Source organism: Macrobrachium rosenbergii, chromosome 15 (genome assembly GCF_040412425.1).
Source record: "Macrobrachium rosenbergii isolate ZJJX-2024 chromosome 15, ASM4041242v1, whole genome shotgun sequence".
In the NCBI taxonomy this organism is placed as follows: Eukaryota; Metazoa; Arthropoda; class Malacostraca; order Decapoda; family Palaemonidae; genus Macrobrachium; species Macrobrachium rosenbergii.
In genome coordinates, this window is record NC_089755.1 from 49,252,491 (window position 1) to 49,280,486 (window position 27,996).

The 27,996-nt window shown below is 38.0% G+C and overlaps 2 protein-coding genes across 8 annotated transcripts in view; one reads left to right on the forward strand and one right to left on the reverse strand.

The window, feature by feature from the left end:
• Window positions 1-786: 786 nt before the first annotated feature.
• On the reverse strand, window positions 787-27,995 carry DENR (density-regulated protein). 2 transcript variants are annotated; one of them, XM_067117657.1, is made up of 6 exons: window positions 27,972-27,995; window positions 9,159-9,249; window positions 7,166-7,259; window positions 6,720-6,893; window positions 1,308-1,447; window positions 787-898 (listed from the first exon to the last, which is right to left on the reverse strand). In XM_067117657.1, exons 2-6 carry the CDS (start codon window positions 9,246-9,248, stop codon window positions 854-856), a joined length of 543 nt encoding a protein of 180 aa, XP_066973758.1. In that variant the 5' UTR covers window position 9,249; window positions 27,972-27,995; the 3' UTR covers window positions 787-853. The 2 variants fall into 2 exon arrangements, with proteins under 2 accessions (XP_066973758.1, XP_066973756.1); XM_067117655.1 differs by lacking the exon at window positions 27,972-27,995 and adding an exon at window positions 11,416-11,554.
• The window catches only part of LOC136846660 (uncharacterized), a 62,003-nt gene continuing 55,697 nt past the window's right edge, over window positions 21,691-27,996 (forward strand). Inside the window, exon 1 of one of the 6 annotated variants that reach the window (XM_067117649.1) lies at window positions 21,691-22,008. The gene's annotated coding sequence lies outside the window, so the exon portion shown is untranslated. Of the gene's footprint in view, window positions 22,480-27,996 lie in introns of all 6 variants that reach the window. The other 5 variants (XM_067117650.1, XM_067117653.1, XM_067117651.1 and 2 more) reach the window with 5 other exon arrangements.

Here is a 27,996-nt window from a genome sequence, read left to right on the forward strand (position 1 = left end):
CTGCTGCAGTTCTCACCAAATACCCAAACCACCTCAACCCTCATCCTCTAATCTGTTTGAAAGCCTATGGATACCTTGTCCCTCAGCAATTTCTTCACCTCTAATAAGATCTCCTCAGTGAACTGTAGTAAAAAATCTCAACCTGCTCTATCAACATCTCTTCAAATCTGCTCTATTTGCTTTGTAAATGCACAAGTGCCTACTATGTAAAATAGTATAAGGCTTCATACATATGGCATAATTTACTTTTTTATATTAAAGGGATGCTGTATGTTTACCTACAAGCACTCTAGCTATTCTTCATTTCCTAATAAGATTGTCCTTTTCTCCACAGTTTGGTCTTTCTTTTCCCTCATGCACATAGCCATCAAAAGTTCCTTATGCCAATTACTTTTTTATTCCTTAGCACCTCCTGAGACACCAATGCCAAAAGTTTTTCTAATGCAGTGTTTTAGTCACCTTTACACCTCTTCCACAATATTAACACAGTAACTTCCCAGAATGTACTCCTTCTTTGTTTCCGATGCACCTTGCAATTATCCTACAAGGTTGCTTAATATATACAAGTTTCTTTCTCCCTTCATGATATACGAGTCCTAATCACAGCTCACACTCGGCCTACTACAGTATAAGAGAAAGAGAAACAATTTCATAAGCTGCAGTGAATGAAAGAGAACCTGTAAATGAACATATAAACATATAAAGGAGTCTGCCTACTATCAGTGACTAAACTTTGCATACCACCAAGGATGAAATACAGATGGTCAATAAATGAAAATTCAAAAGAAAATTTAATTTATTTAATTAACCAATATTACATACCAATTTCTTAGTGGATACTCAAGACATTCCCCTAACGCTTATGTTCACCACCATCTTCGATACTATCTTCATCAATCTGGAAAAAAAGGCAATTGATGATGAATGATGAAAGTTGAGGATCCCTAGGCAAAGCATCAGGCGGAGATCTCTTAAGAGCAAAAATGCAGTTTTCATAACTTTGCAGAATTTGTGTAGACTTTGCAAAGGAACATTTAGAAAATGATGAGCAAGTATGTGGCATGTTAAATGAGTTACTCAAAATTCAAATTATTATGAAATCTGAGTACAAAGTGACAAAACAATAATTTACCTTATGGTGTCCTGCTTCAGAAAAATTACTGCAATTATCATCATCTGTCATGGATGACTAAGAAATTGTATAAATAAAATGTAAGGGAGTTGGGGAATAACTCAGCATTTTTGTGCCTAAGACTACAATTCCTATCCTTTTGGTAAAAAAATTTGATTAGAATGAAACCACTTACCTCAGGCCATTTCTCAGGAATAAGATCCAAAAGGTCATCTTTAATATCACCTTGAACAACAATCTCATCATCACCAGTTACAGACGAGCCACAGGCAAACTTTGTTCCAAAGAATTTTGCTGCTACTTTTAAATCAATATCTGAAATAACAAAAAATTAGACAATAAGTCCTATCAAACTGGTTTCGGATGAAAAACCACAGAAAGGTAAACTAAAAACATGTAGCTGTAAGTTGTATATTAATATTCTAAAGCCTGTACTGTAGTATTTCAAAATACAGTCCTTTAAAGATTCAGTCAACACAAACTGGAAAGTTTCTGGTTGACATAGTTCCATTGGTTGTAACATCAAAAAGAACAAATTAGATACATATTCCAATACAGTACTGTATACCTAAAACTGCTAAATATCTCATTTACAGCCTGCAGATTTACTCTTACTGAAACTTAACTGACAATTTTAGTTTTGTTACTTTTCATGTGATGAGGTGAGGATATTCATGGTTGTCATAACTCAACTTCATTTCCTGCCAAAAACAAAATGTCAACGACCTGCCCCTCTCCTGTGACGACAAACTTGCCAGTTAAAATGAGTAAAGTTATATGATTCATGGAATCATAGTACAGTAACAGAAAAGTCTGAACCCTAACTACCACAGAGAGGAAAAGGATTGCGGCTTTGGGCAGTTTTGTCTAGAAATGGTTTACAGTGACTAATGGCACCCACATACAAATCATTATTCCAAAAATCCAAGAATGCGAATTCTTTGACATATGCCATACTATACCAAAACTTTCTGCAGTATTATCGAACGTTCTTTCTGTAAAAAAAAAAAAAAATACAGGATGTGAAAGAAACACTTCACTCTGTGTCAAAGTTACGGATTAAATGTCTTTCACCTTTTGAGCAAAGTCCACTTGTTTATCAAAACACTATAGGGTTTAAGACAATAAAAAGAAAATTGGACTGAGGAAAACTTGAATTCGACTTAGCTAGATAGATAGATTATTAATTAGTTTAATGAGACAAATAAGTGACAGTCTGTACTTTCAAAGAGCAAGTGAGAACTAAGCCCTCATTTGTCCAGGTATGGCACACCAAAAACTAACTAAGTATTGGTCTGCCCTACAGTCCAAATTTTGTGAATAGGACTTGGACCACATCCTTTCTCCCCCAAAACAACACCTAATTTTGTTATACCTGTGATGCCTATGCAGTTAACAAGAAAGATCTTGCCCTGTGCCCCATCAAAGCTGTAAGGATACCTCAAGAGAACTTGTTTTCAGCAAGGGGGATTCAAGATTATTTTTATCAAAGGGACTAATAAGGATATGGGTCACTAGGTTAGGTGTATTGCAACTTGACTTGCTTTTGGGGTAAACACTGATGTAAATTCAATTCAGAACATGGCTACAGCAGTTGGCTGTCCACTTCTACATACATTAAGTCTTACCAGCGAGATATGATTCATCAATGTATTAATTCATATTCTATTGGATTTATGGTGGCAACAAGTCAAGTTTTGACTCAACTTGAAACAGGGGGATCCAGATTCATCATCCTCATCCTCACAAGTATTCCATGACCTCTAAGTGTAAGCAAAGTGGATATGCACTGCCATGCCTTGTGTAAAAATGGCATGTATCCTTTTTATTATTAGTTGGTTTTCATACATGGTCTGCAAACACCACCTTGTTTTATTAGCAACTTCATAGTAATGTAAAGTCAGGGGTTTGTGTTGAAACAATAACAAATTAAAAAATTTTTTTTACATAAATGCAAAAGTTATTCTTTTAATACAAACCCATTAGATAGCACTTCCAAACAGAGACATTATAATGAAGAAAGAACACTCCCCTATCAACCACTAATCTGGGAAACCCATCATCACCAATGATTGCTGGGAGAATAGCTTTCTCTGTAAACTAATGGGTCTGTATTAAAATATATATCTGTTGTTCTGACAAGAAAAAATCCAACTGTTTAAATACAAATCCCATTAGTTTAAATGAGCTCGAGTAGCTATTTAGGAAGGTAGGAGCCTTGTGGGTAGCAAATTTTGACAACTGGGGGCTGGACAGGCAAACTTCTCAGCAACTGTGATCTGGGAACTTGGGTTCTTCAGGCGAACAGGTCATGTAGCTGAACCTAGTTTCTCAGGAGTGTTCTTACATGTCTTTTGAATCATCTTTCTTAATCAAGATGGAAGGGGTTCCTAGCTGTCTTCAACATTTGATGTGCCTGTCCTCCTATAGTACGATTCTATATCCCAACTTGGGCAAGGGGAAAGATCTCCTCTTCCCTGATCCACAGGCAAGACAGGAATAACAAACTGTGGAGTAGCCTGGTGGTGAGAGGAAGCTGTCTGAGTCTTAGCCATGAACTAAGGGACATAACCCAAGTACACTACTCCTATTGAAGCAGGAGCCACCATTGTGCCTTTTCAGACTCTCAACTTGTCTACTACTCTTCTGAATACCAAGAGGGGAGGAAAAATATATATGATTAATCTAAGATTTATTTTTGAATGCTTACCTCTCCACTTATAGCTTTAACTTCTGCTAGCGCGGAAGTAAAGCTATATAATGGAGAGGTAAGGTTCATTTAAAAAACACAACTTTCCAGTCTGTCCAGAAGGGCAGAGTATTAATTTGGCTTCTTACAGTTCAGGTTGGGTGTACGTCCACCTGTTAAGTGCCCTACAATTTCCAGAAAATCCTGCAGACTTCAGAATGAAGAGAATATCCTGCTGATAAGACTGTTCTACCTGCTACGAGTATTGGCCACAATATTATGCTTCCGTGGAACGTGTCTAACTGAGGGGCCACTTCTTGTTCAGCTGCCATCATAGTGAGCACATACTGCATATGCTGACAGGTACTAACTGTTCTGCAGATGAAAATTATCCTAGGACCTTGTCCACAACTTTCCTAGAGTCCCTTGTGCTAATAAAAACTCCTTATTTAGATCCATCCCTCGATACTTCATTATCTCTGACAGCTACAAACCTGATTTCTCCCATTTGACAATCAGCGACATCTGATGGCTACAAAACTGATTTCCCCCACTTGATAATTAAGAGCCAAGAGGTGGCACAAAATGAAGATGACCTGCTACCTCTTGGAATCGGCACACACTTACTATCACTTTGTGGCCATGCACAGGACACATCACTGTTGGTCAGGTAAAAAGAGTTGCTGCATGACTTAATTAAGTCTTGCTTCAGGGTAGAAAACCCACTAGAACTCATGACTGCACAAAACTGATCTGCCTCTGCAGTACATAGTGAGCCACTTGAAGCTTGTCTACTCCTACAATCTCTACGCTTGTCACAGTGAATTACATCAAAACCCCTCTTACCCACAGACAAGTTGCTAAAAATCCAAGTGGTAGGAAGAGTAAGGTGCGCAACTCTTCATGGAACAGTATCTCTGTTTAGTGTTACCAGTCATACTAGAAGATTTACTAGACACTGGCCCTGAGGGAGTGGCAGCATGAGGAACAATACTGTCGCCATATCCTCAACTGACATTTTGATGGAAATTGGAGTGACCAGAAAAGCAGAGACCAATTAGGGTGCCAGAAACTATTGCCACAGCTTGTGCTGACGCACAAATGACATGAACCTCTACCAAATTGTGCACACCTCAAATACATCTTAGGAGGAAAACCTCTTAACACAAGGCGGAGAAGAGGTAACATCTGCAACATCAGCTTAAGGATACAGATAAAAATAAAGCTTTTCAAATTTCTTCCTTGACACTGACACAGAAGTCCTCAGTATGAGAATTTTATCGAATGCTTGGACAGATGAACTGATTTATGAAAATTTGGCTACAAACCCAAGCACTGGAATATCTTCAGCCATTCAGTGCTTTAGAGAGTAACAAGTGAGAGTTGAAGTGACTGTTAAGGGATGAAGGAAAGCTGCAAACAAGCTTTAGTAATGCCTACAATGCACCATGTGAGGTGCACTGACAGCACTAACCACCTACTACGATGAATACCTGGATATGTTGATGCCTATGATGTGGACAAAATCCACTCATTACAGGAATGTTTTGAATGCTTATAAAGCCTTTGTGAATAGTAAAGCAGCCAGTGTGTCTGCAAACAACCTTAGCAGATTATTCATGTTAACTCTAACAAGCCAATGTGGCCTCTGCAAGTACTGCATAAATGTGGCTCTTTCTCTACATAAGTCAAAACATTTTTACACCATTTACTGGGAGCATAAGCATGTCTCATTTGAGCCTTGGTTACCAAAAATTACAATACATTTTTCAGAAAAAATATACCTACCTAGATCAACCTCTGTCCAACACAGTTAAGAAAAATACATATCTAGTTCATTGTAATAATAATGCTACCCAACCACCCAACAAAACTGGATGATACAAACATGGATGAACTACCTAGTCGAGGTAAATAATGTACAACAGTTCAAAAGAGCTGTCACAATAACAGTTGTCTTCAACATTGTGAGATCTATAAACTCCAAGGAGAGAAAAATTATCATCAATCTTCCCCAAGAAAATAAGCATCAGAGGCAGAGAAAAAAAATTTACTCATAAAAACTGAAGAATGAAAGAGAAAAGAAAAATTGGAGAATTAGGTGGTGAGCAAATATCCCCAAAAACAAAGAGTACCAAAGACAGATGTGCTCAAGCTAAAGACACACATGAATGACAGGCAATCACTGGTACCACTAAGGTTATATGGCAGACAGGAAAGTTATAATCTTTTTCATCATTATACAGTGTGTCTCTTGGAGGGCTGACCACAAACATAGGTTCATGTAAACTGACAGGATCTGTGTTAAAACAGTTTTATAAAAATAATGTTTTTTTTTGCATAATGTTAAAACAGTTTTATAAAAATAATGTTTTTTTTGCATAAGACAAAAAAAACCTGGACCTCATCCTAACCCCTCTCAGTTCCAGCTGGTTGAACTGCATACATAATGAACAGTTTTCCCCTCAGGGACTTAGACATGTCTAGAGACAACCGCTACTGCAAATTAGGCTGACATAGTAATGGGGTTATGTATAAAAGTTCATTTTTTTAAATTATACTTCAACAAACCACCCATTGAAGCATATCATCGATTTTCTTCCAATTACACCCATCAAAAGCAACTCAAGTCTCCAAATCAATTATGTTCCAATTATCAGTATCAATCAAAATGATTAAACTGCAGCAGCACTCGAGAGGCCACTAAACTAGGTGGGAATTAGCATTTTAAAATCAGACAGTATTTAAGCATAAGTAAAACTAGCATTTTGATTTTTAAACGAACCTACTAGCTTTACAATCTTATTATAAGATGAACATTTTGCAAGAAATGATCACATAAGTGACAGATGGTGAAACGATTACTAAAAATGATATATACATTACACAATTACTCACTGAAGGTTTTAAGTCCCGTTATGACGGTGTTACGCTTCTTTCCACGAGGTGCTACAAACACAACTACTTTACGTGGTCCATCATCAGCCTTCTTCTTTGCTTTGACCATGCCCTTGCCTCCTCGTTTTTGACGCTTCTTCTCCTCATCAGCAGCATCGTCATTTCCAGCACTGGCTATAAGAAATAAAAATAATGTTCAGCTTGGCTGGTAGTAGCAATTTATAATAAAACTGAAACACTAAATTATTAACAAAAATTTAACATTACACAGAATATCTGTATAATGAAATGGAAAGTTACAAGCTAAAATGTTTAAAAGCCAATACAAATTAACCCTCTATTAATATAATCATTATTGGTAGCCATACTAATAAAAATATTTAATTAGGTTTTCATATATGTACTGTCTCTTTAAATCTTAAAAGTTAAAATAGCGTTGTACTTACATTTACCACCAGCCATCATTTCTTCAAACATATCAGGAAGATTCTTCTCTAACCATTGCTTACACTTGTCATATGCTGGGTAATATTCACAGTACTGAAAAGAAAAACTGTAACATTCAATCTACAGAACATACAGGAAATTCTTTTCAACATAAAACATATTACATTACATTACAGTCTGCTGTAAATTAAAAGTACTGTAATGAAAAATATATTCTCTTACTCAACATTACATACATGTAAACTTTTATGTTTGTTTACTATTAGCATGATTTAATGTAAGATCTTGATTCACAGAAGTCTGAACTATCAACACACGAGAGTAAGACGATGCTTTTCTTAGAAACTGATTTAAGAGACACCAGTGGCTGGTGTGAAGGGCAACATGTAACTAAGCTTGTTTTAAGATGTGAAAAGGGGTACCTTTTCTTAAAGGATGAATAGAATGTACCTAAGGTACTCTGTCTTTTTAGGGTTGCTATGCCTTAAGAAATACAAAATCATTGTCAAAACACACTTCAGTATACAATATTTAACTTCATTTTATTTGCCCCTTTGCGTGCAACCTTTGGCTGTTGGCCAAAGATATGTACAACACCATCTGTCAGCAGACATCACAGCATAATTTATGGTAAATGAAGGCAGAAACAAGACTTACTGTGTACAAAAAGCAAATTCATATGATGGTATTCCTTTCATCCGTTATGAAGTGGACTTTTTTCTAAACATTTTTTCCATCAGTACATAACTACTATTTCCTCTGTGTAGATCTCCAGAAACTTTCTACATCTTTCCAGATCTTGGCTTCTATAATAATATGGGTCTGAGTAGTGGTATCTATCCCTCTGCTGAAACAACTAAATGTATTATCACTAGGAGAATGATATACTTAAAGAGGTACTGGGTATTTACAACACAGCTTTGCTAGCCTGAAAGGAAAACACTTATAATCCTTTTGTTTAAGAGGGAAGCATCAAAGAAGTCCCAGCAGTTATAACACAGGGGCTAACGATCACAAAAAGAAAGGATCATCAGTGTTCCATGTCAAAACTCCATCAAAGTGGACAGAAGAACACAAAAAGCACACAAAACCAATAAGAATGACAATTGGCTAACAAGGCAATTCAAAATCCGGGACTTGTTTTAAAATACTGAAGCCATGATCAGAAGCATTTGTAAAGCAATGGATTTTACTTAATACAAAAGATTTAAATAAATTCCTTGCTTCAGTTCAGAATAGATCATGATACTCAGCAATAAAAAATGGCTAAAAAGTGCCATGGGAAATATAAACACATCAAGAGACTAGAAAGAAAGGATAAGGGAAAATGAAATGCTTCAATACATTAGTTACTTATGCAAATATGTGTACAGTAAAGACCAATGTCTGTGAGACCGCAAGCAGTAGCAACACAGATGATACAGACAGCATCAAAGCCAGAAATAATCTGGGGAACTTTATCTGTGAAAATACATGCCCCAAAATGCAGCAAAGCAATGGGCAAAAAGTTGACCATCAGTAAAGTTAAATTTTAGCATCTGAAGTACAGAACTGGATTTAACTGTAAGTAAAGACAATATGGGCTTTAAAAAATGGGTTTGCACTGTAAAAAAAATTTTAATACTGTAGCTTTTACAGTACAGTAATTAGAATAGCAGGCAAAAGATGATAAAAAAAATCCTCAAAAGTAAACTTGCAATCACTATGAAAATGGCAGCAAGTGAGTCTGCATCTACATGAGAGGTCACCCAAAAATAAGCTTTCTATCTATGAACAGGCTTAAATACTCCCATACACCTCATCGTTAACAGCAACTAATCTGCCACAACCACTGCACAGCTGTTCAACCTTTAGTAATACAATGGTGAGCAGCAACTTAAAATGTGATTTGCAAATGTTTTTGTACAAATTCTTATATGTGCTTTATTCACACATATCTCAAGCAATCACCTCAGAACTAGGAATGATCTTAAAAGGAAAATCATTACTTACCTCAATTGGCATTGTGCAATTACCACAGTACGTAACAGTTAATGGATATTCCACCCCTGGAAGAGGTGTCAGACCAATCACTTCCGTCATCCTGAAAACAAATGAAAACATGTAAATACAATACACAATATGGTCCATAATTTCACTACATTTAAAACTGTCCATCTCTCTGAGGAATTAAATTGAATTATCACATTAATGTAAACAAAACACGAAATGCTGCAAAGATCTTAAATAATCTTTCTCTGCATCTTTTCCCATTTCTATGTGGGGTCGATGATGTTTCTGACACCTTTCCTCCAATCTTTCATTTTTGATCCTGTCCACTTTTGTTACTTGACACATCCACCTGAGCATTTTTAAGCCTATCACGAATAAGTTTCTAATTTCAAAGTAGATCATACTAAGACTAAGCCTATAGTCTAGGCCATGCTACAGCCTAATTCTCAATCGTCCTAGGCTAGGCCAATCCTAGTTTGTTGGAAAGTAAATAGGTAGAACTAAGCAACAGTTCCGCATGGGGGTATTACTTTGGAAATTGTTTTTCTTATAGTATTTTGGTTGCTTATCAAGAATTTACCATTATTTTTTTGTTGGTTGACTATAATTAACCTGCAATTAACCTCAGAAATTGTATGCTGGCCATCCTGGAATGCTATCGCGCATGCGCAGTGTTATAGGGGAGCTTTTGGTAAAAAAGTGGGGTTTCCTTCACTGGGGGGGCCTAGGGGCTCTGCCTCCAGCTAAGTAATACAGCCTGCTGGTTAGGTTAGGTTAGGGTATGTTAGGTTAGTATAGTTCCTTTTATAATAGGTTTCCTTAGCCAATTCCTTCTTGAACATAAGGCTCCCTGACGACTTGCGCATGCATGGAACCATTCCATAACAACAACATGGCAGTGTGGTCTTTCTCCCGTTTTCCCCCACCCAAAACCCTGCGTTCCCAAAGGGTCCCCGACCATGTTGGGTAGATATGAGGTTAATAATAATTGACCGACAATAAACAACACCACCTCCCTCATCAGCAACACTAAAAGTACAGGGAAAATCAGTAAAACTAAAGGTTAACTCTGCACGCACTGCCATTACAAAGCCATACGGGTAATTCTAAGCCATAGTTTTGCAGTGAGCTAGACTATGGCAAATGACGTTTTCCTATGTTATTTTACTTGCTTTACAAGAATTTAAATTAACATTTTGTCGGCCGGCTATAACCCAGGGGTGTTTACTCATTACAATTTTGCCGTATTAGCTGTGGAGGGGGGTGGGGGGCTCGCCGCGGAATGCAGGCATAGATCTACCACGTCGTGTAGTCTTCAAAGGTCAATTATAGTTTAGTTACAGCCGGCCGACAAAATATTACTTAAAATTCTTGTAAAGCAAGTAAAATAACACAGGAAAACGTCAACTGCCATAGTCTAGCTCACCGCAGAACTACGGTTTAGATTACCGCCATATGTTCAAGAAGGGATTGGCTAATGAAACCTATTATAAGCGGAACTATACTAACCTAACGTACCCTAACCTAACCTAACCTAGCAGGCCGTGTTACTTAGTCAGGGGGTTCCGTCCCCTGAACCCCCCAGGGAAGGAAACCCCACTTTTTACCAAAACCTCGCATATAACGCTGAGCATGAGCGATAGCATTCCAGGTTGGCCAGCATACAAAAAAACAAAGTCTGAGGTTAATTACAGGTTCATTACAGTCGATCGATGAAAAATAACGTTAATTTCTTGATAAGCAACCAAAATATTATAGGGAAAAATCAATTTCCAAAGTAATAACCCATAGCCTAGTCCTACCGAAAAATCAATTTCCAATTGAGTCCGTGCGGAGCCGTTGCTAAGGAATATACCAGTAAATAACCTGGGAACATTTTCCATGTAACAGGTATTTTGGATTACATATAACGGCAATGTTGGGTAATAATGAGGCCTATTTTGTGTGGGCTTATTCGATGGTCAAACGTAATTCCGTAAGGCTAGACCTGCAATACCGTCTGGGGAAACTGGTATCGGAGATTTTATCGTTCTCATTTCCTTTTCTAATAATATTATCAATTTATTTTTGTTCAGTTGCTCTGGGGAAAACAATAACCGCCCAACCAATGTGAAATTATTGAAGAATTTTATAATTTTATTTTTTTTCCTAGGGTAAATAAGCTAATACCAAGGAGGGCCAGCCAGGCCTGGGCCTAAATGCTCTCGAGCTCAACAAAACACATTCAAATGTAAATGAATCAATATACCAGTCATACCTGATTAAACGGAGCGTGTTTTGAACAGGGAGAGGTTAAATATATCCAAATTGCCGATCAACGAGGCGAATTCAATGTTGCAAAGTGAGGACTGATGAAAATGTGACAAGTCGGTTCCTTCTCAACGACGAGTCGTCTTTTGTTTGCGTCGTCGTTCCTTCGATTTCATGACGTTGACTTTGGCTTCAAGTTAATTTTTCTCGCAAAGAGTTACAGAATATATCGAGTAATTCTACAATTTAAAAAAAATACATTTACTATTAAATAGTATCATTTTGAAAATAACGTATGTTACATCACCTTATTTGTAACTGAATTATACACTACAGCTCATCGAAACATTGAAAGAGTGGCAGGCGTTTTCCCGTTGTCTGTTAGCCACTGCAAGAAACACAAATTTACGCTTTCAGCAAATAATGTTCTTCTTCTTTTACAAAGTCCAAATAAACGATAAAATATGCCAGACCAAACTTGGTTCAATAACAACCCTTTTTTACAATAAAGACATACTATATACGTTATACTCTCTCTCTCTCTCTCTCTCTCTCTCTCTCTCTCTCTCTCTCTCTCTCTCTCTCTCTCTCTCTCTCTCTCTCGTTTATGTGTTTGCGAGTGTCTTAGTGAGCCCCTTGGGGAATTTCCTAATTTATCATTTAAGTTTGTCAGTGACATTCATGAATTAGATATTAAAACTGACAGATAACATTATACTTTTATATATATATACCATCTAAAATTAAAGACCCGCAGAAATACAGTTTCCGTTAATAGATCATTGTTTCTCATTTTGTAGGAAATCGGAGTTTTCATATAGCTTCGTCGAAAAAAAACCATTGCAATACATAAATCGAACGCGTCCTGATAACATCAGTAATTATAAAAAGGACACGCAGGATATGGGTAACAAGCGAGAAAACCACTGCGGATTAAACACACACAAACGCTTGTCTGTTGCAAAACGAACCGCAATGCAGTACCTGTCAGAGCGAAGGCAAATAGTCAGTCTACACTGTACACTAGTGTTACACACGTCTTATTTTGAAGTTTCTAATCTTCTACAACAATTTCCTATGCTATGCACTTGATAGATCTCGCTTGTGGCAAACATCAGTCAACAAAGATGAAAAGATAGCCAGACTAATTCAGGTAAAGTTTCTGTTATGACATTTTAGCAGTTGTCGTGTCAAAACGGATTTTAATGTTTTAATTTGTTTTAAAGCTTCATTCTTGGCTTCTGGAAACTACAGTCGTCAAGCATTTTCATTTAATTATCTGTTGCGACCAACAGAGACATGCGTGAACAGAAACTGAAGTTATTAGACTCACTGATGCGAGTGTAAAGTAATGACGCACGGAATTGTAAAAAAAAAATCGTCAATCAGGATATTCATATGCAAAATGGCGAGTCAATTTATTTTGGGGGTGGGGGGAGCCGATAGTCAGACGTGAAGGTGGACTGGAGAGTGAACTATGATAAATACAGGAACGGTATAAAGGTAAGAGGAAGATTAGTAAGAAAAAAAAAAGGACGGATAGACAATAACACCATTCGGGAAGAAGGAAATCTATATGATATTAAGATTTGTGTTATATGCGCACATATGCGTTATAACCTGTAAATAATATTGCTACACGCAGCAAAAACAAGAGCATTTCCTGTACATACAAGCTGACTGTACATAGACACAGTCGACAGACTAATAAGGATTCAGGAAAGCCTTAAACACTGCTGGAATAACAGTAACCCCTTGTACCGTGCTCTTCGAGATCTTCAGCGTTACAGCCAATCCATTCCAAATTTTATAGATTTTCAAGGATAATTTTACTATTTAAGAATGATAAATAATGTTTACACAGTCATCTGCAAGTAGATGCAGAATGTTTACACCACACAAAGTCCACTTGATAAGGACATAATCATAATTATTACGCACTTCTCTTGGCTTGTGGGAAGCCCCGTTATAACAAATTCCTCTTAAACCAAACTGCTTCCACTAACCCTCCTCTTTTATCCGGACCCAGGACCGGTATCTGTGCATGAACTCTCTTGGCAGAGTTGTCTAGAATGTAACTAATAAAAGACAATTTTGCATAAAGGGGTCAAAGTTAAACTATAGATTGTGCCACCTGAAATCAATTGGGTTTAAATCTGCATCGTTGTTTCTAGATTTCGTCCTTTCCCTAGGCTGACTAACATCTTCAGTTTCACCTCGTACTAATGTTCACCATTTACTTCAGTTCAAATCCTTTGGACGACCCCTGTGAGAGTCTACAATACTAAACCAGTGGTCTATCGATAATAACAGTGAACTCAGTCTAGGGTTACACTGAATCACTAAGATTTTTCTTACTGTTTCGCTATTGTTACAGAAAGGTATCCATGCCATCGACGTCTAATACCTACTGTTGGTCAGGTAACCAAGCACTGACCTAACCCAACGTAGCTTTACTTAACCGACCGAGAAGAGTCCTGCATTCGTGCTTGTGCGTGTGAGTGAGTGTTGGAAAGGTCAAGACAGAGTAGTTTTAGACATGAATGCTAACACACACATTATGAGTGTAACTGCATAAAAAAATAAATAAACTCAAATTAACCGGATGAATATATCAAAAGCTAGCCATTCAATTCTGTCAGTGAGATCATTGAAGACTGATTGGTTTTTGAATTACTGAAGTCTAAAGTACCACGGTCACTGACTCCAAAAATCAAGAACTAATCAATGAATCACTTTGAAAAAAAAATTAAAGGAAAGCGGTAAATAGTGAGTTTGCGAAAGTGGTGCGTTTCAAGCTTGAATGATGTGTTCCTACACGATGTTTTAAAACTGGAGCAAGGCAAAGTTAAAGAAGTTAGACAACTAAGTAAAGAGAGACCAAGACAACGGAAGAGAAGTAGAAGGCAAGAAGCAATGAAGATGGGGACCGAAAGGCCACTGCAAATAATTGTAAGTACAGCCAATAGTGAGCCAGGCAAGGCACCTACAAGCAGTATCCTTCTTGAGGGGGTGGGGAGAGGGGCAAAGGAGTGACTTGCCCATGATTATGTAGTTTTAGGAAGTGGCACTGATGCGGAACTGACCCCAACCTTTTGCCTTGAATAATGCGTGGACGGCAGCAGCAGCGACCTTGTCCAGAGTCATAACTTCTGCTAATATAAGCAGATTTCGCATTTCAGAGGCCGACATCCGTGTCTTGCACCAATATGGAACTTTAATATGCATTTAAACGGCCTTTCTGTCTGCCTGACTTTACTCTCTCTCTCTCTCTCTCTCTCTCTCTCAAGAGCAAAATGACCAATAGGCACGCAGCAACGGTAGAAACAAAGACAAACGCAAGATAAGACCTCTCCGTTCTTAACGAAATAATGAAGTTAAATTATAAAAAACAAAGGAAATGGCACTAAAATGTCAGCACGCCATCCTGGCACTTACCGACCACATGCGCGTGACGTCACTCTTCAACCGTCCTAAACTGGTACGCATTTGACTGACAAGGGCCTGGCAAAATTTGGTTGTTGCACGCACAGGGGGATAACGGGATCCTGAGTGACAACAAAAATTAAACAAATAAAAACTGCGATCCATTACCGCTCACACTAGACTCATTAGTCTGTTGCAGTTCTCTGAGCACTGATTAATGGGATGAGGTTGCTGGCGTGAGCAAAATAAGCGAGAGAAGGATAATTATGAACTGACGCTAAAACACATCTAGGTATTGCTGAATATCTCAAGTTTTAATAACTTCGCACTCATCATTTTTATGGACATTTAATAATCTTTGGAAAAAGTCACCAAGAACTTGATAGCTTTCGGTAAGATGCTATTGCAGATCCTTCAGAAATTCATAATAATCTGTGTACTGGACGCATGGAAATTTCCTGGGCCAGATGTGCAAGAATTTAGTTTGAGTATGCAAGAAAAAATCGATAGGAATCCGCTGTTTTTTTTATAATGTATATATTATTCTTCTCTCTCTCTCTTTATTTTCGTTAGTGTGCATGTGTGTGTGCGTGTGTGTGTGTGTATGTGCGCGTGTGTAGGAGGCGCAGCTCTGAGCCTTTCGTCCTCCCATCAAGGTCCGTTCTGCTCTGTCAGTTTCTAAGTTCTCACTTCGGAATTGTCCAAGTTATTGAGGTCAAAGTCCGAGAATGATATAACCGCCACACTGAGAGTGTGTATTTACAATTATCCTTCGTATGAACTCAAAATCTGCTACTGCTGTAAACAGATACTGTAATCTGCTGTACGAGTCACGCGATATCTCGGCTGACAGCGTGTCAGGGCGTCAGGATCCATTACCTGCTGAAACTAGGCCTTTTCCTTATCTCGCCACAAACAGCGATTCCTGGCACTCAGCCAGTGCCTTGGTAGCAACCGTTACCGTGGGGGGGACTTTTAATTGGCACCTATTCCTGCTTTCCATTGTGTTTTTTCTTCTCTCCTTTTGTTCTACATTCTATTCAGACGTTAATCTTGTGCTCGCTGACTGCACTTTCGTATTTCTTAGCAAATCATTAGCAGATTTTCGCGGTTCTCGTCGGTTCAGTCTTAGCTATTGTAATACTGCACCTGTGGTTCACTGTATTTCTCATTTCTCTTAGACTCAGACTAGATTCAACTTCGCATTTCTTAACGTGTTCATCTTCAAATCTTAATTCACCTTGAAATTTCTTTACTAACTCTCCTCTTGATTCTTCATCGCTTTGTTCCGCCGCCTTTTCAGTTTTATGAAAAGAAAACTATTGCGCCGTCTTTGTCTGTCCGCCCTCAGATCTTAAAAACTACTGAGGCTAGAATTCGTCTGTTGATCATCCACTCTCCAACCATCAAACATACCAAATTGCAGCCCTCTAGCCTCAGTAGTTTTTATTTTATCGAAGGTTAAAGTTAGCCATAATCGTGCGTCTGGCAGCGATATAGGCCAGGCCACCACTGGGCCGTGGTTAAAGTTTGATGGGCCGCGGCTCATACAGCATTATGCCGAGATCACTGAAAGATAAATCTATCTTTGGTGGCCTTGATTATACGATGTACAGAAAACTCGATTGCGCCGAAGAAACTTCGGCGCATTTTTTACTTGTTTAATATTTTGCCTTAAAGTGACTGAATTGCAAACTCGGGATGTTCTAACGGGAAAAGTCGTCCCAATTCTAGACTTTTCGGACAGATGCATTCTGAATTATTGGTTCCTTTTAATTTTATTCTATTGTCTCTGTTTTCGTTCCGGGGAGCTAAGACATTTGAATAATAATAATAATAATAATAATAATAATAATAATAATAATAATAATAATAATAATTAAAAAACTCATAGTAGCATGAGTCTTAAAATGGAGAAGTAAATCCACAGTTATGTATATATATTTAAAGATGAAGTAAAGTATACCTTACTTTAACCAGACCACTGAGCTGATAAACAGCTCTCCTAGGGCTGGCCCGAAGGATCAGACTTATTTTGCGTGGCTAAGGACCAACTGGTTACCCAGCAACGGGACCTACAGCTTATTGTGGAATCCCAACCACATTATAACGAGAAATGAATTTCTATCACCAGAAATAAATTCCTCTAATTCTTCATTGGCCGGTCGGAGAATCGAACGCGGGCCCAGCAGAGTGCTAGCTGAGAACGATACCAACTTGTCCAATGAGGAACTATGTATAAAGATAAATCAATATAGATAGCTTTCGGGAACTTGTTCGGTTCCCCTTTTCAGAACAAGTTCCCGAAAGCTATCTATATTGATTTATCTTTAAATATATTTACATATGCATAACTGTGGGTTTCCTTCTCCAATAATAATAATAATAATAATAATAATAATAATAATAATAATAATAATAATAATAATAATAATAATAATAATAATAATAATAATAATAATAATAATTCATTAATTGATATTGATTCAAATATAACAAGAAATATATATATATATATATATATATATAAAAGCATTCTATTTCTTGTGATCTAGGCCCATGTGATTTCTCGTTTCTGATCTATGACGCATACGTCAATCAATGTCAGGTACACTATGTGGTTCCCGATATTATGTGTATATATATACATATATACATATATATGTGTATATATATATATATATATGAATTAAACGCATTAGCATATAAACCATTTTATAGGCAGGAATGCCAGCACACATCGAACCTTCAAAGGTATATCGTTTTATTTAGAATTTTAGATAATTTACGAATAGTACCATTTTGAAAGGCCTCAGAATGCTTCAAACTGACCATAATCTGAACCTCGGTGATAATTGCTGCTGGTATCGGAGACGCAGAGTGATTACGAACAATATAGGACTATGTAATTACTAAGAACCTCGAGAGAAAATGAGCCTAATGATTTGTTGTCTGATCTACGCCTAATCAGTCAGTCTCTCTTTTAGTTATTAATTTTTGTCCTCCTGTACCCTGAGTATTCTCTCTCTCTCTCTCTCTCTCTCTCTCTCTCTCTCTCTCTCTCTCTCTCTCTCTCTCTCTCTGTCATCTTCCTTTCTTTCCTCTTCTTCCACACAAGGTTGTCCTTCCGACAAGACTAGGCTGAGTATAAATGGCTATCGTTTTATTCATTACTTTCATTTGAAATGTCCTCTATTTTATTCACGATATTAATTTCACATGCAGGTTCATCATATGAAACTTTCGATATCATTTTCCCAGCTAATTCCGTCGGATACCCGCTACACAAGTTCTTCCAGCCTGAACCCAGCCTTCATCAACAAATGATCCCAGATCTTCGGGCCCAGCCACTCTCCTAGTCACACCTCTGCTCATTACCACATAATCAAGTCAGCCTTGCGGTTAATCATATTACATGTACTCAGGTTTTATTTCAGTTATTCTGAATTTCTACTGATCATCCCTTGAGGACTTGTTTGTTTGGCTGTTTGATAGCAGGATTACGCTAGAAGTTATACGCGGATTTTTTGTTTTGTTTTGTGAACACTCGACTAAATATTTTTGATCCAGATTTTTGGAAAGACAGAATCCTAACGTAACTTTTAAAGAGAGAGGGAAAAAAAAGCAGTCATAGACTTCCTTTAAATGCATTTTTGTTTACAAAAAGAGAATGGTGTTAATGTATATTCAACGAAGCTTATGAAAAATAAGTAAAAGCTTTTTTTTGAAAGGGGAGCCTATACGGTAAGTCAGTATTTCTACAACAATAGCTGTTGTCCGAAGCCTTATCCTTGGTCGCAGTAGTTCTAGACTCAGTCCTGTAGCAAGAATTGCATAAGCGCATGCGCGCTGAGCATACCATTCACTGACAGGTATCCTTACTGAAATGCAAAGAGATTTTTTAGAGCAAAATCATATTCTTCCTAAAACAGTCATATGGCGCAAGCTGAATCATCGTATGTTATCTACTATCATTATATATAGGTCTTCGCGACCGGTTTTATCATTTACTCCTGTTTCGCATGAATCTTCCAGACGCACAAAAATATTAAAGGAGAGAAAATTGCCGTGTAACTGGTTCATGTATATAACAAACACGACTGTACCCAAGATATTAAAAATTATATCATTATCAGAGGAGGTCGAGGAGGCAAGTGACGACCCTAGGCTTACGTACCTTCCCGAATTTCTGATCATGGTACCTTCACTTTAAACTCTTGCAGAGTAATTGGTGAGTAACCGGCTCCGGGCTGGACGACGGTAGGTTGAAAGTGAGGTTTAATATCCGCAGAATGCCGCTATTACCCACACTAACATATCTGGACACAAATTGCATCCATACACATTTATAAAGGTTAAATTTGTTTCCACCACTGTCTCTGGGCGAAGAGCGGAAGAAGTATTCCTCAGGGGAGAGAGAGAGAGAGAGAGAGAGAGAGAGAGAGAGAGAGAGAGAGAGAGAGAGAGAGAGAGAGAGAGGGGTGTAAGTATAACTTGCAGGAAGACGAAGAAATGCAATCGGAGTCAAGGAAAAACGAGAGAGAACTAGATATGACATCTATGCAAAATATTCATTTTTATAATATGGAACTCGGCTTTACTGTTATCACAAGCAGAACGTTCTGTTTTTAACAGGGGTAACTTTAGAAAGCTTCAAAGTTTTGACATTTCTGGATTCTCACATGTTTAGGTTTGGAGATCTATTCTCAAAAACCTAGGGCAAAGCGGTTAAATAAAGCTTTTTGGGTAAAAAAAACTTCGAATTAAAGCGCGGAGAAATGCAGTGAATCTTGGGGCCGAGGGGATATTACAGTGTGCTGCGTAGGGCGCACCGTAGGCTGAGTACCCACCTAGGGGAGCAGTTTCTCTTACTGGCTATTACTGCCCGAGCAGGAGTGTCCGCGATAAAGGTAATGAGGATTTTTCTAGGATGTTACCTTTGCCGACTTTCGCATGTGCTTTCAAATGTGTGTCCACCAGTATAGGTTTTCAAACGTATTTCCTTTTCATTAACGCATGCACACTATACATAGGTGTTTGTGCATGTGTTTGTGCGTGTGTTTATGACGGCTGCCTGTCCGTGCACATGGGTATAATATATTCACATATCATCAACAGACATACAATCCTTGGTGGCCAGAGTACAGTAAGAGTTGCATCACTCCGACGTGGTTCCAAAGTTAATGAGCTGTGTCGAAAGAATGATTTTCCTTTTAAGCAACCGATTACTGATTCGTCTATGCTTATAAGACTTCGTATGTAAATCATTACTGGGGTTGTCGATCTCGGAAAAAAAAATGTCAGGAGGGGGTTTGGAAAGGTACAGCCTTTGGTTTCTTAACAGGTCTGTAGGGGTGAGGTTGAAAGGCCAACGTTCTCGTCAACCGCAGCATACACTGGAACCCATTCACAATTTCACAGCTGGATGGACTGGTGTGGCCTACTAAGCCTAGCAAACGTGACTGAGCACTGCACTCTGCATTCTCTCTCTCAGAGAGAGTTAAAGTTAAGTATACCTTAGTTTAACCAGACCACTGAGCTGATTAACAGCTCTCCTTGGGATTGGCCCGAAGGATTAGATTTTATTTTACGTGGCTAAGAACCAATCGGTTACCTAGTTACGGGACCTACAGCTTATTGTGGAATCCGTACCACATTATGACGAGAAATGAATTTCTATCACCAGAAATAAATTTCTCTAATTCTTCATTGGCCGGTCGGAGTCTCAGAGAGAGAGAGAGAGAGAGAGAGAGAGAGAGAGAGAGAGAGAGAGAGAGAGAGAGAGAGAGAGAGAGAGAATAAAGCACGTCACATTCTAGGAACCTTATTACTTGAATGATGTTCTCGGTCCTGTTCGAAAACAGGAAATAATACATCTGAAAATTATCGTTTGAGAGGAATGAAGTTCTGCAATAACGAAGACCGGCCATGTTATTACAACGTACTTGGTCTTCGTTATTAATTGACTTAATTCCCTTCATTTCGCAGAAGGATTAGGAGAAAAAATGTGGAGTCACTTGGGCAGACCACATTCTTTCCCTTCCGGTAAGTCCAGCGTTGCCACTATTGCAGTGCTGTAACATCCTAGCACCTCTCGGCTGACCGGAGATAGCATTTCTCAGATGCTTTGTGCGCGATTGTGGATATCCTGGTCTTCAAATATGCATATTGCAACAAACGGGTTGATAATGCATGTTCATCTACATATTTCTGTGGAGAGAGAGAGAGAGAGAGAGAGAGAGAGAGAGAGAGAGAGACTCGTGGTCTAGAAGGAATTTTGCATGCAAATTGAGCAACGTGCATGGGAATTATCCGAGAAAAACACCCAGTTCGTAGTACGATAAAAATGGAGTAAGCAACAGTGATGCTGCACTGTTTACCTCGCTATTCAATTCACCTTTCATGAGGGTATCAAGATTCAGGAACGAGAAGATAATGAGTGATGAACGTCAGTTAGTGATTCCGTGGTTGCAGTAAATGATCATCAAATTCGAGTATGTTGCGGATTGCTTTGTTCCGAGTCTTAAAAACTGTCTGCGAATAGCTGCATCTAAACAAGAGAGGGCCAAGCAACCCTGATTTACACAACTGTTTGTTTCTTTGTAGACTTTACGTGAACGTGTTCTTTGGTCAGATTGGTTATGTGCATGCATGTTGTTGATAATTATAAGTTTGAGCTTCTGGGGGGACCTAACTACCATGTCTCTCTTTCTGTTTATAACGGTATGCATATAAGACAGAACGCAGTCCTTCAAGTTGCAATAAATAATCATATCTTCATCTGTAATGTTCTATCAATTTTGTCCAATGTCAACTGCAGCCGCTCAAACAATTCCAAAGCTTTGGCCAAAAGCAAGAGTTCGGACGAGTTCTCGATGCGAGTCACTGGTTCGTCTCAAATGCAACTACACGCTCATGCTTTTTCCACAGTGGCCTCTTCTGTCACCTCTGATACGATGGAAGAACCAAGCAACTGCAAACGCATCGTCAACTTCCATCCAGCAGATATTAGAAACAATATTTTGAAAATTAATTAGCGTTTAATAGGAGACGAACAGTGAGTTGGCAACCGCTATAAACTGGCTGACTTCCCAGCAGCAGCAGCAGCAGCAGTCTGAGCAGAGGAATGTTCACTTAGGTTCTTCAGTTGTGCGTTGTCGTCTGTCAGAGAAAGGTAATGGATAAACCGACTTACCGCGAGAGCTTCCTTTGAACTTTGGGTAGTGACGACGTGCATGAATATTCGAAAACGCTGCGCAAAGTGATTTTGTGTCTCGTTGGTGAATGAGGGTCGGTAGCAGCAGCTTTGCGTGTCTAAGCGACAGTCAGGTCATTTTGATTACCGTCAAGTGAATAATGAGAGTAGCAAATATGAACAAAAATCCTACACGCATGTTATTGTGATATATTGAGAGCAGTTGTGTCGAAAACTAAGCGTCAAGTATGTTCACTCTTTGTGAATAAGGCAGCCTTAATGGATGACACTGTCTGGTAATTGCAGAACGAGAGACCTATTGTAAAAGAAAAGTGATTTGAATTGGGCATGACATTTAGTTTTTCGTGTTTGTATTTTTTTTTATTTAATTATCGACATGTCCTGTTGGATTCAACTGTCATATTAGAAATAACGTAGTCGACATAACAGGTAATGTATTTAACAAATGAGGTAAAAGTGATCCTGCTGGCCAGCCGCTGACTGTCGCATCTTTTAGACTAGACATTTTCGGGTTGTTGAGCTGACATTGTTTTTTGAAATTAGCGAAGGTTGAGGGGCCGGTTTTCCCAATGGTCAGAATGAATAGGAGTTCTCACAAAAATTTTTCAGTAATGTTAAATGACTAACGCTTAAATTACTCGGCAACTCCGAAAAAGATCTCCATCGCATGTGTGATCCGGCATGGTAACCAGCCTGCTCCTAGCCTAGTGATCGTTTTAGTGTCGCGAACGATGAATTTGGGAACGTATATCCTGTGTAACGTAATTTGATGAAGAGGAAGGAAGAAGGTAACTTCCTCTTTACCTGTATCCCTTTCCCGGGAGGGAGAGGGGGAGAGAGGAAAAAATTACGAAGTCAGTTACGTTTTAACATTTTGAAACTAGCCTATGCCGATGTTATAATATAAGGTTTATTCTGGTCTGTATATTGCTGGCAAAATTGTATTTTGCTAATCGCACGGTCATGGTTATTGAAATATTTGGACATCTTTCCTAACTTTAGTACCTCATTCTTGTTTACATAACGTTGCTCAAATGAACTTTAGACCTATTATTGTTATTATTATTATTATTATTATTATTATTATTATTATTATTATTATTATTATTATTATTATTATTATTATTAAAACAGAAAATGAGTGATTTGCTACTATCATTGCCAAGCCAACATTGAAAGTTGCGTAATAATGCCATTATAGGTATTGTAGATGTCAACTGTTCTCGACAATATTTCAAGAGCTCAGGTTTTGTTAAGATTCAGCAGATTCTCTCTCTCTCTCTCTCTCTCTCTCTCTCTCTCTCTCTCTCTCTCTCTCTCTCTCGTTGTCATGGTTGTGTTAAATGTAGCTAATCACATCAAAAAAGTAATCAGAAGTACCAAATTGTCTCTTGCAGGTATATTTGGTGTCAGCAAAAATGCTTGGAGTTTCAAGGGTCCTATGTAAAGGCGTAAAACTCAGCTTCATAGTAGCCATACAGATGCATGTTGGTTGTTAACTGTTACAATCAGCACTTTAAAATTTGTTTGATGGTATGTCTTTATTTTAATTCCCACTACCGTTTCAACTTTTTAAATAAAAGAAAAATTGCATGCGGTAGATTGAGATACCAAGGCGAGTTGGCGATTACAAAACATTTTGTATTTTTAACGTACTGTAATAGTAAGCAGACGCCTGTACTCCTCAACAAAGATTGCACTGTTATGGTGTGCTTGCAGTTGCCTTTCTTACATTTGCGAAGCCATATCTTTTATATGTAATTTTTATTTTTATAAAAACTCACTCATTCCGGTCACACTGGAATCCAAAAGTACGTTGCAAACTCAATCCTATACTTTGATTGTAGAGAAAATTGAAGTGTATATACTTTAAATATTAAGACACAAATGTCACTTAATATCGAACTTTAATTGTAGAGAAAATTGCAATGTAGTTTTTATAATTCAAACATTAAGACACAAATGTCACCTAATATCGAATTCACTTCACCCTAGGAATATCTTATGATATAGGCATATAAGTGCATCTGAGGCAGGATTCGACCCTATGCGTTTTGATTTTGAAACGAGTGATAGTGGACCTATCCATAAAATTATAATTCCACTCTTCTCTATAAACTTAAAAGGCTTGGGTTCGAATTCTGGCCGGGGCAGATGTAATTTAAATATGATTCCTTTTGTAAATTATTTTCAAGGTAATAGGGATGTAAATGCGATATGGTGTGCGGCCGCATTTGTGTGCACGTTGTACTACGTAAATCCCTGGGCTAACAATCATGTCTTTGGGAAAAACTTGGTACCGAAGGTCGCAGAAAACTACTCTGTAGACAAGCAGTAAGATAGGTTTGGCCTCGCAAAAACCTCCATCCAAAAAAAAACTCCATTATACATAAGCACACATTCGCGTCAAAGTCGTTAAAATGCAGGGTAAATTCATTAACAGAGAGAGAGAGAGAGAGAGAGAGAGAGAGGAATGTAATAGCAATAAAACCAGTTAAAAAAGCTGCGGAGGGTTACTTACATTTGTAAGGTGAGTGAGCATATGAGGGAAAAATAAGCAGCCAGGTGTAGCATTGTTTTGTAACAGTGTGTCCCCCCCTCAGGGTTAGAACAGCGGCGTTCGGTGATGAGTCGAAAATTGGATGTTTTTACGATTTAGAGGCGGAGAGAACGAAGCACTTGATGCGGCCGAGCGGATATGGAGCAATTTGCGAGTTTTAGATCGATGATCTTACGGCTAATTTTTATAACTTTTAACTCTAAACGAATTCTACTTGTTGTCCTGAAACGGGTCATAAGTATAGCTCTTCCGTTGCTTGTTGACTTTAGTAGCAATAAGATTGTTGCAAGATATCAGTAGAGAAAATTCATATCGCTCACAGGGCGAATTGTGTTGACACGGCGTCCCCCAACATGCATGTGGTCTGAACTTATTTGTTTTTAGGGTTAATTCTGCACGACGCTGCCAGACGCAAACTTGTAGAATGGAACAGTGACGTCTATCTACGGTGGTCCCCAATGCTGTTACGCATTATTATCCGTTACTTTCGTCCTGTCAGTTTGAATTACGCCGCATGTGGTGCATGCATGATCGGAGTTGTCACGTAGTTTTTTACTTTATTTTTTAATGCCTAAGCAACAAAACGTAACCCAACCTAGAACTCCATAGTCATGCTGTAGTTAGGTAACAGAGCGAGTCTTTGTTCAGTCTTCGGAAATCACACTAGTTAGTGATGCAACCCAAGCGAAATGATTAGTTACATTTGGGTAAGGTTATAACGGAAAGTAATTGGCATACGCTGGGCGGTGATGTATTAAAAGGGGATGGATGTGAAATACCCACCTTTTTAAGGGTCGGTATACGTACACACATACAATACAGATATATATATATATATATAATATATATTTATATATATATATATATATATATATTATAATGTATATATACATATGAGTATATTTATGACTGATTACTATATATATTTAAGTAGATAATGATATTGATAAATACGCGATAAAACAGAAAATAACATTTACTTTTCGACTTTTTCATCAAAGTGCTCACAGGATTTGAAATTTGTGGTTCTTGTATACTTCTGCAATAACAACAGTAACTGGTTCAATCTGGCTAAATACGGAATTAAACTTTGCAGTGCCTTTTTTCATTGTACAGGTTGATCAGCGTTTAAATAATATTTTAAGAAATTGTTCTTATGTTTACTCGTCTTTCTTCATAGCATATTTTGACCTTCCAGTTCTTTTTGGTTTGTTTTACCTTTCGTTTTTGTGTATTTAGACTTTTGCAATTGAAAATTTTGACCCCCATTAGGTATTTATTTGTTTGTAATTTTTTTCTTATTTCTTTTCACTTATGGATTTTCACTTCTGTTGAAGCTTCCCTGCAAATCAGTAGCCTTTTAGGCATGTTTCATGAGAATGTTTATTTATAGTTTTTTTTTTATTTTTAACCGGGGAAGCTCATTCTGTTCGTCTGTTGGTGGAGATAGTCCAGAGGTCCACACTTATCTTCTTAATCCCCTCAAGATTACTTTCCTCACTTTTTACATAAGTCCAGTTGAATCTAAACCAGCCAACCGACAGATCAAGGTCTTGGGCATGAGCTGACGCATAGGCCTATCCAAAGAAAGGGGGAAAAGGCATGTGGTGAATTTGAATGGATGTCAGCTGCGTGTAAACTGGCCAGGAAGTCGACAAAAACGCAAATTTGAATTATGTATGTTTCACTTTATGAGGAGACTTGAATCGCCTCTACAGTTATTTATGTGAAAAAAATTTGAAAGCAAGTTAATTGTAGTTTTGGCGTATACTTTGGAAAATGTAAGTAATTCTTTTTATTAAGTATATGTGTATATATTTATACATATATATTAAGTATATATGTGTATTTAATTATACATATATATTTTTTTATTTACACACACACACACACACACACACACACACACACATATATATATATATATATATATATATATATATATATATATATATAAGAAGAGAGAGAGAGAGAGAGAGAGAGAGAGAGAGAGAGAGACTGACTGTGTATGTGTGTGTGTGTGTCCTTGCTTGCAGCATAAATATAACGCACTTTGTGTGGGCCGTTTGCTGAAGTACCACGCCATACGTGTGTTCATTGGCTATTCTCAAAATGTTTTTGCATTATCCCTTCATGCACTCCCTTTATCGCCTCCCCTTTCCCCCCATTGAATCCCATTTAATGGGAGTCATTCAATTGTAACGGGTGACGGATGGCTGAACTGCGGTCTGACTCAACGGGGTCCAGAGATGGGTGATGGCTGTGTGACTGAGCTCGTGTTCCGACGTCAACGTGGGTCATCCAGGTTTATTTATTGGGGGAGGGTTTAGAGTTATGTTCAGGGATATGTATGCAACCATTACGTACTCTCTCTCTCTCTCTCTCTCTCTCTCTCTCTCTCTCTCTCTCTCTCTCTATGTGACTTTGATTTGTATATCTAGATACACTGTTTTTACTATTTCGACGTTATAGTAATTTTCCTCTGCTGTGTCAAAAAAGTTGCTGTTGGCAAATTTTAGAGGCAACCGTCTGGTTTGGCATGAAAATAGGGTATTAAATATTAGGCTAATCCCCCTCTTAATTCATCCCTTCCGTTAGCAGGCACACGGCTCCCAAGTCTTTGTTATGAGATTTAGACTATGTCGTTAATTGAATGACGCATTCTGTAAACGCGTGCCACCGAAGCTAGGCTAAATCAGGACTCACTTAGACCGGGGCTATATTATCGACTCGACATCTCAAAATGCGATTGCGTATGAAACTGATCGCAAACAGAATCGAGGCTGTGAATGTCGATGGAAATAAAAACTGAAAGGTTCATACATTTATTTACATTAAAAACTCTTGAATGACAACTCTTCCATGAGACCATGTTATGTTCGCATGAAAGAATCTCTAGTCTCATGTCTGTCTCAAGATAGTAAGAATTAATCTCCTGGAGAAAATAATGTATTGGACATAAAGTCCCACATGAGTCATAAATGATGAATGGCTCAAAGCAAAAAATATTAGATGGAGAGGTCTGTTGTCAGTAGCAGTGGGTCACAGCACGGCCTAAGAGGCATTGGTGTGATTGAATGAATTTCAGTTTACAAGTGGTCTTCTAGCTCTTAGTGTTAACTGCGATGGTAAATTCACTGAAGGGTAACAAAGTTTGCTTTCCTCTAATTTGTGAAATGGCAAGTCCTTGTTCAAGAAGATTTTTCTTTTGGTATTTCATAACGCATCCAAAAGAAAAAAATATATACGGTATACATTCAGACGATAGAGCACTATTCCCCGTAATCTAACGGTATCGTGAGACTGGCCTACCATAGAAGTTTCTCTTCCACAGTGTGAGGCAGCCTGTCAGCTTACTTACTTTCCATTAGTTCTTCCCGTCGACG